Source organism: Cervus elaphus, chromosome 20 (genome assembly GCF_910594005.1).
Source record: "Cervus elaphus chromosome 20, mCerEla1.1, whole genome shotgun sequence".
NCBI lineage: Eukaryota > Metazoa > Chordata > Mammalia > Artiodactyla > Cervidae > Cervus > Cervus elaphus.
In genome coordinates this window covers 73,068,829-73,079,201 of record NC_057834.1, presented here as the reverse complement: position 1 = coordinate 73,079,201, position 10,373 = coordinate 73,068,829, and the positions used below count along the sequence as shown (strand labels likewise).

At 34.5% G+C, this 10,373-nt stretch overlaps 1 protein-coding gene across 16 annotated transcripts in view; it reads left to right on the top strand.

The window, feature by feature from the left end:
* The first annotated feature begins 98 nt into the window (after window positions 1-98).
* The window catches only part of CCDC18 (coiled-coil domain containing 18), a 154,073-nt gene continuing 143,798 nt past the window's right edge, over window positions 99-10,373 (top strand). For 4 of the 16 annotated variants that reach the window (XM_043878129.1, XM_043878130.1, XM_043878123.1 and 1 more), the window contains exons 1-5: window positions 99-321; window positions 2,498-2,633; window positions 3,149-3,323; window positions 5,739-5,900; window positions 10,048-10,154. In XM_043878129.1, coding sequence (XP_043734064.1) covers window positions 2,500-2,633; window positions 3,149-3,323; window positions 5,739-5,900; window positions 10,048-10,154 — 578 coding nt within the window. In that variant the 5' untranslated portion in view covers window positions 99-321; window positions 2,498-2,499. Of the gene's footprint in view, window positions 367-1,354; window positions 1,431-2,497; window positions 2,634-3,148; window positions 3,324-5,279; window positions 5,624-5,738; window positions 5,901-10,047; window positions 10,155-10,373 lie in introns of those variants that run through there. The other 12 variants (XM_043878127.1, XM_043878125.1, XM_043878126.1 and 9 more) reach the window with 12 other exon arrangements.

Sequence of the window (10,373 nt, the reverse complement as noted above, 5' to 3'; positions counted from 1 at the left end):
GTCGTGATGGCAATTGTGGGAAATGTAGTTCCAGGTAGGCAAGCTCGGACGCGCTCCCAGACCACAATCCCCGACAAGCCCCGCGCGTCCGGCGTCGATTCACGCTAAGGCTGCGCGGGGGGCTGGGCTGCGGGTGGGGAGGTGCGTTCCCAACGGTTCCCGCGGCGGTTCGAACTCGGCTCAACCGGGATTCTCTGGTTTCCCATAGTGTGTCTGGCGTTCGGCGCTTGGGGCCGGGGAGAGGGTCGCAGGTTTCCGAACGCAAAGGAGAGCGCGGCGTGCGCCGTCGTTGGTGGGTCTCTCTCACAGCTACGACTTGTGGTGAGCGACTGCCCCTGGAGGGTGGAAACTGGCCTACCTGAGGAGGTACAGGTCTTTCCCTCTCGGTTCCCTCAGATGCGTTTAATCTAGTCCTCGTCCTTGCTGCTCACGCTGCTCTGCAGGGTCGTATTTTAGTAGAAGAAAAATCGGGAAGGAAGTTGTTCATGTTTTCCTCCACTGCTTCCAGATGCACTAAGGACCAATTCTGTCAAATTGAGCATTCTTGATACAGAACAGTACTATATAAAGCCTTGAATGGCCTTCCAAAATGCGGAATCCTTTTCGACTACAGCCCATCTTTTTTACATACAGCGAGTATAATGAACACTTGTTCTTCGGTGTGATGTGTGTGCCTGTGTATACCTGCAAACGCATTGTAATTAAGGCCCAAAGCTGTCAGGGCCTGTAAGAAGTATGATGTGCTTTTCCACGTATGTACAGGCGATGAAGCTAGACTTTTATAACTAAGTTGAAGGGAGGAGAAATCTTTATTTGAGGATATTAAATGGCCCACTAGGAAAATGAAAATATATTTGCATATCAAACGTTTTCATTGATCCTTTAGAAGGGTGAGAGAATTCTTGGGTTAAAATTTACATAAACCTGATTTAGTTGAAACAAAATGGCATGTCAGAATTTGCCCAAATTTTCTTTACCCTTCTTCAAGCCTTCACCATCCTGTAGGTAACTAGAGTTGTTAGAAAAAAACAGTGGGGACCTGAACCATTGACTTTTGTTTGGTAGTTTTCTCATTTAAGCAGAAACAAATTTTTGGAAACAAAAGAGGAAAGAGGAAAGAAATATTTTCTTTACTAAGATTCCATTGTATGTTATATAATTTCGTGCCACAGTTTATTCCAGTAAGATGAAAGTTTTCTTTTTAATCTTCCTACATCTGAGAAATTTTGAGCGTGGAATCAATTTGTTATTTTAGCTAGGTGAGGGGAAGGAAGAACAGTTTTGTAATCATCATTTAGTCACTGAAAATATTGGGTTACTATAAGTGCCTTACAGTCATGACTATAATACACAGGACTCCTAACCTTTTGGAGGTTGAAATGTCGTCAGAATTCTAGAAGGGTGATCAAAGAGAAGCTTCAATGACAAAGGTAAATGGGATCTGAAAGAGGAATGTAATTTAAAGATTATTCAGGAAGATGGAGTAGTAGAGATTATAAAGCTTTCATTTAAGTTGTATTATTAATAACATGTCTTAGTACACAATAATTATGAATATTAATTATTAGCAATAAAATGTATTTATCATGATTCTTTAATGTGCAAAGAGCTACTTAGTAGAGAATTTCACAACCCTTGAGATACCCATCAGTTGAAGAAACAAAAACTTTTCTTATTTTTTTTTGTGAGTTAACCTGCTAAATGTCATTTTGATCTCTGTGGTTGTTATGTGAATGTTAGCATACCATTTTAAATTTTATCGCCATGGTGAATAGGAGAAGGGGATAACCTTTATTTGGTAATAAATTACCTTTAGGAAGATATGAATGTTATGATACCAATTTTGTCAGATGTTCAGAGCTTGTAACCTGATCAAGTTCAAACACTTCATATTGAAATTAATTTATAATAAGAAAACTGCAGTGTGACATAATTAAAAGATCTTTGCATCATGATGGCCTAGGTTCAAATCCTGGTTTCACCATTTACAGTTTGTGTGACCTTTTAGTTATTTGGAGTAGGAAATGGCAACCCACTCCAGTATTTCTTGTCTGGAAAATTCCACAAACAGAGGAACCTGGCGGCCTACAGTCCATGGGGTTGGAAAGAGTCAGACTTGATTGAGCATGAGCACATGCAAGCAAGTTATTTGGCTCATTCTTAGTTTCTTCATCTTTAACATGAAATAAAAACAGTTTACACACTTGTTAGAAAGATTGAAGATGGTTAGAAAAGGGGAATTGTAATAAGTAGTCCCTGGCTTAAATGAAAAATTGATTCATTGAAATTTTGTTGAACTTTCCATTATGGCTTTACACTACGGAGAAATTGATTTTTGCTGGCTGTTTTGCTTTGTTGTAAATTACCATGAAAGATTTCACAACATTTGAAATAGAAAAATAATAACTCGAGTTAAGATTTATTAGTGTGAGAGAATTTTGACTGACATCACAGATTCTTTCAGGCAAGGTACAAGAAATTCATTTCTTTTTTTAAGAAATGGAATCTAGTTCATCAGACTTCTATAATAAAGATAATGAAGAAGAAAGTTTGCTGGCAAATGTTGCTTCCTTAAGACATGAACTGAAGATAACAGAATGGAGTTTGCAGAACTTAGGGGAAGAGTTATCTAGGTGAGTGAGTAAAATTATGTATAGAATTCTAACTAGGACTTTAACTGATGAATGTAAAATTTTTGAATATCATTATTGTTTGTTGTGTTTCTCGTGTGTCCAGAATAGGGAATAATGCTCCATAATTTAAAAAATAATGATTTTGAATATAGCTTTCGGTTTAGAAAGAGGAACAGAACTATTATAGAAGTATTTATAAATTAAGACCTTTAATATATTAGGACTCAGTATAAAATATATGTGTAAGCTTAACTAATCTTTTATTATGACTGTTTTTTGAATCTTAAGTAACTCTAGCATAGAAGCTCCAGAAACATAGAAACATAGATTGCTAGTTTTAAAACTAATTATGGTTTATTGAAAATTTTATTGAAATGCCTCAGGTTCCTTTCTGGAATCTGATTTCCAGCAATATTTCAGGTGCTTATCTATTTTCTTACTTAATATGTAGAAATTTAGAGTAAATACTTAAAAGTATCCAAGAACTAAAATTTATTTTTTCTTTTTTTTTCTAGTGTTAGTCCAAGTGAAAATTCTGATTATGCTCCTAATCTCTCAAGGTCTGAAAGACTCATTTTGGAAGATCTTTCTCACCCTAGCCATCTGGGACTTTTGAATTACTCATCTCATAAAAGAGTTTGTAAAATGCCCAATAGTGGTACTGATTTTCAAAAAAAGCCAAGAGATAAGGTTATCATTTTTAGACCTGCCTACTTAAAAGTAGTTTTAGACCTGTTTAAACTGTTAAACTTAAAAGAAAATACTTTTTCTCTGAGTTTTTTCTTCAAATGCCTAATTTATGTTTTCCATAGTCTTTTACTAGAGTGCTAATAAAGACTCTTTGAATTTAAGTGGTCTATAAGAGAGTAGCTATTTTGATGTATTACTCTATTTTAAAACTTCTATATTTATTTGCAATTAAATATCTTGTTTTCTCTGTAACCCCCTTGATTTTAGTACCATACCATGTACGTAATAGGTAATCATGGCTTATTAAGTGGTTGAAGTATATTGCTGTTTAGCCTGGGTCAGGTGCTCCATTCATTATATCTAAATTTTGTGGATGATGTTAGACATCTGTCCTGGTCTGAAACTCACTTTCTTCCTCTTTTTTATTCACTTGTATTCTCTATCTTCCTATGTGTCCTCCTCTTTCTTACTCAACCCTTTTATCTCCTTTTCCTCTATCTTCCTCCCACTTTTTATTACCCCACTGCCAGCATGCATATATACATATGTTTACATATATACATCATAAACTTTTTTGATAGAAATTTGCTCTTCCCACTTAAGAAAGCTAGCAGTTGAGAGATTTTCTTTTAGTAAGGAAGCTGCTTGATGAAGCCATCTGAGCCTGCATTTTAGAAAATGAATTCAAATTCCCTGTCTACAATTTTATGTACTTTTGAAAAATTTGATGTGTATCCTAATTCAAATTGCTGACTTTTTATTGTATATATGCCTTCATTGAAATCATTGTGTTTTACCCTAAGCAAAATCAAAAGTTACATGACAAATTGAAAGGGGAAAACTATTGATAATGTCTATTAAAGACAAATGAAAGCTCTTTAATAATAAGAGCTCCTAGAAATAAGGAAAAATCATCAAACCAGTGGAAATATATGCAAAAGGCATGAATGGGAAGGGAAATTAAAACAAATAAAAAGAGTTCAATCTCAGTCATAAAAAGAGAAATTCAAAAAAAAAAAAAAAAGAGAAATTCACTACCAGATTATTAAACATCCTGAATTTGGCACTGTATTTTGTGGGTGATATTAGGGGGAAATAGGCCTTCTCATGCAAAATGACATAGAAATGCAAAGTGACATAATCTCAGTGGAAAGACATTTGGTAGCATTTACCAAAACCACAAATTCGTTTACCTTTAACTTGGAAATCCTATTTCTGGAGAGCTACCTGCATAAGTATAAAATGAGGCCTTGTTTGTCATAACAAAAGACTAGAAATAGCTCAGTTGTCCAGTAATAGGGTATTGGTTGAATAAATATGCAATGAATACTGCAGTTAAGCGGGTAAAAAGAAAAAAGGAGTTTCTCACTGAATTGATTGTGGAGAGTTTGCCAGGATGTATTGTTGAAGTGAAAAACCATATTTACTATTGTAGTTTTGCATAAGAGCTGTTGTGGGGGATGGGTAATTTGTATTGTTTGTGTATGTATATGGAAGCACTAGAAGACTAGATTTAAGATCCTAACTTAATTAATGACTCGCCTATAGAAGGAGTTTCCTGTTTTCGACTGTCAAATTTGTGTTATTCAAAAATTTATAAGTAAGAAACTTGTAAAGATGGTTACCTATTTACTAAACATGGGGATGATACTTCTGTATGTATTCTTTTTTTATATAGTTCTGACTTTTGAATTATATAAATACATTACTTATTCAAAAAATAAAATTAAATCATGTTTTGGAAACCTCAACTAATGAAAATTAAAATACTTTATTATAAAATATATATTCAAAAAAGTATAATAGAAATATATGTACAGTTAACAGTGGCTCAGTAGTAAAGAATCTGCCTGCAATGCAGAAGCCGCAGGAGACATGAGTTCCATCCTTGGGTTGGGAGGATCCCCTGGAGCAGGGCATGGCAACCCACTCCAGTATTCTTGCCTGGAGAATCCCATGTACAGAAGAGCCTGGCGGGTTACAGTTCATAGGGTCTCAAAGAGTAGGATTCAGCTGAAGTAACTGAGCATGCAAAGAATAATTTATCTATTTTGTTGTTTGTGGGCATTTCAGTTCTTACCATTTTTATATAATCTTCAGGTACAAAAGTACGAAAGTTTCTATCAGATTTATACGCAGGAGTAATACTGTTGAGTCTTAGCGTGTTCAACTTTACTGGATGATACCAAGAAGTTTTCCAAAGTGTACCACTGTTTTACAAGCCAAATGTATTTACTTACTTGTTCACCATCTGCTGAGGAGAGAGTGCTGATTGTCTCACATATCTTCACCAACACTAAGTATCTTCACCTATTTTTCTGAGCTACTTAGTCATTTTATTGATAATTGTTCATTGTACTATATATAATACTTAGTGAAGTAATTCTAAATAGATTGTTCTTTTTCATTTTTCAGATGTCTTTTTCATCTTCTACCCCTGTGGATCAGGAAATCAGAAGTCTTCGAGAGAAACTTAATAAACTTAGGCAACAGAATGCCTGTTTAGTTTCACAGAATCATTCTTTAATGACTAAAATAGAATCTGTCCACTTTGAATTGACACAGTCAAGAGCAAAAGTATGTTTCTTGAAATGGTGACTATGCCAACAGAAAAGAATCATCTTAAGATTTGTAATTGGAAAAATATTCCTTGTATTACCTTAATGTGTTACATATAATGATTTTTATTGTAATATATCAACCTATTATAGAATTAATTTTATATGAATTTAATATTTGAAAATTATTTAGAGGAACTAGTATAATCTATGCATTTAGATAAGTCAGAGCTTTTTAAAATTCTTAAGATTACCAATTTGTGTGGTTTTGCTTCTTGTACAAAGAAAATATATAGCTTACTTATCTTCCTCTTTAAAATAATACATCCTCATTGTTGAAAACTTCAAAAATAGAGAAAAGAAAAGGGAGAAAGATAACCCAGTTTCCACCGTCTAGAAACTACTTTATTGGTTTATCATATAATTGAATATTACACATTTGAATAGTTTTGTTTTTTCCTGTGTTTTATACTTCTTACATAGTCTAAGCGTTTTTTGGTGCCTTTACTTAGCTTTTCCAACAACCATTTTTTATGGTAGCGTTAATGTTTTCTTATGTGAGTATACCATAAGTTAATAACTCTCCTGTTTAAGTGGTTTCCTTTATTTTTCAGTGTAATTGATATTGTACAAAAAAATTAGAAGAAACAAAAGAGTTCAGTAATAGAGGCATGGTAAATGCATATATATACTTATATATATATGCATACAAATAATTAATTGCTACCAAGCTTACTTCTGTTACTTAAGGTAAAAGCATATATCAGTGTATCAGTATTACAATATATTAATATATCATTACTAAAACATATCTATATATGAGTACTAAAATGCACAGTTTTTTCCTTTCATGGGACTTTGTAAAGTTTAGATGATATTTGTAGAGGCACTTAGAGTGGTATCTGTACAGTCAGCACTCAGAAACTTACCTGAAATATTTAGTAGCAGAAACAAACACACAGTAACTAATCTGTTTTGTTTTTTATAAAATGAGCCTATTTGTCTATATGTTTATATTTTAGTACATGTATATATATATACATATAATATATATAAGGAAAGAAAGGCTGTGCTATAACTCTGGGAACTATTAGAGCATCATAGTGAGCCTTTGACTGTTTTTTAGACATAATTGTTTTAAGTAGTACAGTTATGGGAGGTCTTTATTTTTCTTTTGTTCTTTTCAAACAAAACAAAGTACACTATTGTGCTTAAGGAGAAAAATGCTGTAGTGAACATAAAACTTTTGGTGTTTGGGATTATTTCTGGGATCAATTTCCAGAATGGTCAAATCACGCGGAAAGAGTTTTTTCAGGCGTTTACTGCACTCTCTCTACATTCAATAGTCTACTGATTAAAAAAAACCAAAAAACTGTAATTTTTAATTTCTTTGAAGCAAAAATATCTTGTTTTTCTTGATTTCTCATGAGATTTACCTTCTCAGTGCATTTACCATTTCTTTTGATGTGTCTGTTTATTATATTTTAATTTTTTAGTCCCCTATAGATTCTTTTTAAAGTAATAGAGGCTTAATTATTTGAAGTCTTAGAGATATTAAAAGAGTTTTACTAATAACTACTGAACTATTAACATTTTGTTCCTTTCTTTGAGCATATAAATACACCAATGGCAGTAAGATATTTGTATTTTATGTACTTCTCAGGTTTTCTTTTTGTAAGAACTGGGGTATTTTGGCTTATTGAATTTTATTTTATTTCATTTTGGCGATGCTGGATCTCCACTGGGGTGTCCTTCTCTTGTTTGAAGAGCATGGGCTCAGTAGTTCTGGCGCTTGGGCTCTCCATGTGTGGCATGTGGGCTTAGTTGCCTCACAGCATGTGGAATCTTGGTTCCCTGATCAGAATTCGAACCTGTGTACCCTGCATTGGAAGGTAGATTCTTAACTATTGGATCACCATCTCAGCATTTTCTAAATTGCTTAATAAAATATTTTTTAGGGAGGTTGCCTTTTCCAGGGCAGGTCTCAGCTTTGATGTTGCATATGTGCCGCTTTTGGAAATCTTTTGCTGAAATTCCTCTTTGTACTGGGCAACATATTCATAATTTACCTTTTAGCAAAGTCTGTATAGTAGTTATAGTTCTGGAGCTTGATATCTTGTCCTTTCTGGGCTATCCTTCAGGCCTGCTGTCCAGCTGTCTTCCTGGGACTTCTCTTTGATGTTCTTCCAGGTTGGGTCTACGGTTTCCTGGATCTCATGTTGACTTTTTTCGTTTACTCTTTCTTTAGTTGAAGCATATTTTCCAGTAGCTTCCTTGCCTGTTTGAAATGTCTTAATTTCTCCCCAACAGTTGATTGAATTTTAGAATGAAAATTATTTTCCTTCAGAGGTTTTAGGACACTGCTTTCTTGTCTTATATCCTCTAGTGTGTGTCTGGAATGTTTAATTCCATTGTGAATTACATTTCCTAGCATATAATAGGATTTCCCTGGTGGCTCAGATGGTAAAGCGTCTGCCTACAATGCGGGAGATCCAGGTTCGGTCCCTGGGTCGGGAAGATCCTCTGGAGAAGGAAATGGCAATCCACTCCAGTACTCTTGCCTGGAAAACCCCATGGATGGAGGAGTGTGGTAGGCACATGGAGTTGCAAAGAGTATATTTTTCATTTGTTTTTCCATTTATGATAGCTTTTAGTATTTTCCTTCTTTCCACGGTGTTTTAAAATTTCATAGTGATTTACCTTTGAGTAGGCCTTTGGTATTTATTGTACTGGTTACATAAAGATTCTTCTGGTTGAAATCTTGTGTCCTTTGGTCCCTGAAATTTTTCTTATGTAATCTTGATTATTTCCTTCCCTTTGTTTTCTTTCTTCTGTCTTTCCTAACCTGATTGGTCCTTTAAATCTTTGAAGTTTTTGCCTGGTATTTTCCATCTCTTTGTCTTCCTGTGATACTTTTTCAGAGATTTCCTTAACGTTGTCATCCTATTGAATCTTTTATTTTGGCTGTCATAATTTTTCATTTTCTAGAACTTTTCATGTTCTGTAATTGTTTTGTATTGGCAATATCCTCTCATTGCTCTCTCAATGATTTGTGTGTGTGTGTATGTATGTATGTATTTGCCTTGCTTCTGCCAGTTGCTTTTAACTTTTGTTTTGACCTCTCAGATGTTGGTGTTCTGGCTATTTGTATCTAAGAGAAGGCACTTAAATGCTGTTTGGAAACTCTCTCTGCAAAGTTGAGATTTGCTGTCCACTGAGCTTCATTTGTTGGTAATGGTTGAGGAGGTGGCTCTTTTGTTGGGAGCCATGTCCCTTCTCCCATTCAGTATCCATATATGAGGTCTTTTACTTTGAAGTTCTTGAGTTTCTGCAGCAAAGAATCCTTTGATTTCTTGCCTGTGAGGTAGCCCCAGATGAGGTGGGATAGGAGGCTAGAAGCTGACTGTTCTGTATTGATCTCTTTGTTTTTTAAGTCTACCTCATCTCTGCTCATCATTCCACAAAATGTTTCAAGAGTCCCAAATGTTTCCTGTTCAGTTTCTCTAGATTCGTAAACTGTCTGTCTCTCTTCTTAAGTGGAAGGCTCTTGGTGACTCTTTTGACTCCTGGTGTTCTGAGCATGAGAAAAGGAGGGACTTATCAAAGAGATCTTGAACTGTGTTCCCAGTTTTCTCTTCTAGATCTCACCCCTGTCTTGCGCTATATAACTCATGCTTCCTTTTTCTGGGGATATTTAGTGTTCTTTTCCAGACACCATTTAGGTTGTTGATTTCCATCATCTTGCACTCTTCATAGTCCAAGTCGTATTTTCTAGATTTTCTCTATAATCATGTTTTCTAAATTTAGGCTTTAAAAAGAGTCAATAAGTATTTTTATGTAATTTTAAATGATTCGATCTTTGACATTTAATTTTCTGATTTATGTGAAATTAATCTTTTTAGTTAGTGTCAGTAGAGATTCTCTTTTATTTTCCCTAAGTAGTTAACCAGTTATGATACTAAGTTGAGGATAATGGGAGGATCTTACATGAGACTGGCTTGTGATGATGACATGCCGATGTAAGTTGATAGACAAGATGAGTTTCATAATTGAAGGTTGACTGGGGAGTTCTATTGAATTTCCATCAGATGGTAAGAGAAACTAAGGAGCAAATAGATTAATTTATTTTGTAAAGACAGTGCTCTGAAAGTTGTTTTTTGTTTTAGGTTTCTATGCTTGAATCTGCTCAAAAACAGGCAGCCAATGTACCAATCTTAGAAGAACAGATTATAAATTTGGAAGCAGAAGTTTCAGCCCAAGATAAAGTTTTGAGGTAAGATTTACAGCTTTTTTTTTTTTTTTTTTTTAAAAACACATTTCATTGATTAGAATGTAACATCATGTGAATGCGTGAATCTCATCCATATTTTCACCTGAGAAGTTGCTAACAATGTCTGTTTTTATCATATGAAATCTCATGTTGTTGTTTAGTTGCTAAGTCCTGTCGACTCTTTGCAATGCCATGAACTATAACCCACCAGGCTCCTCTGTC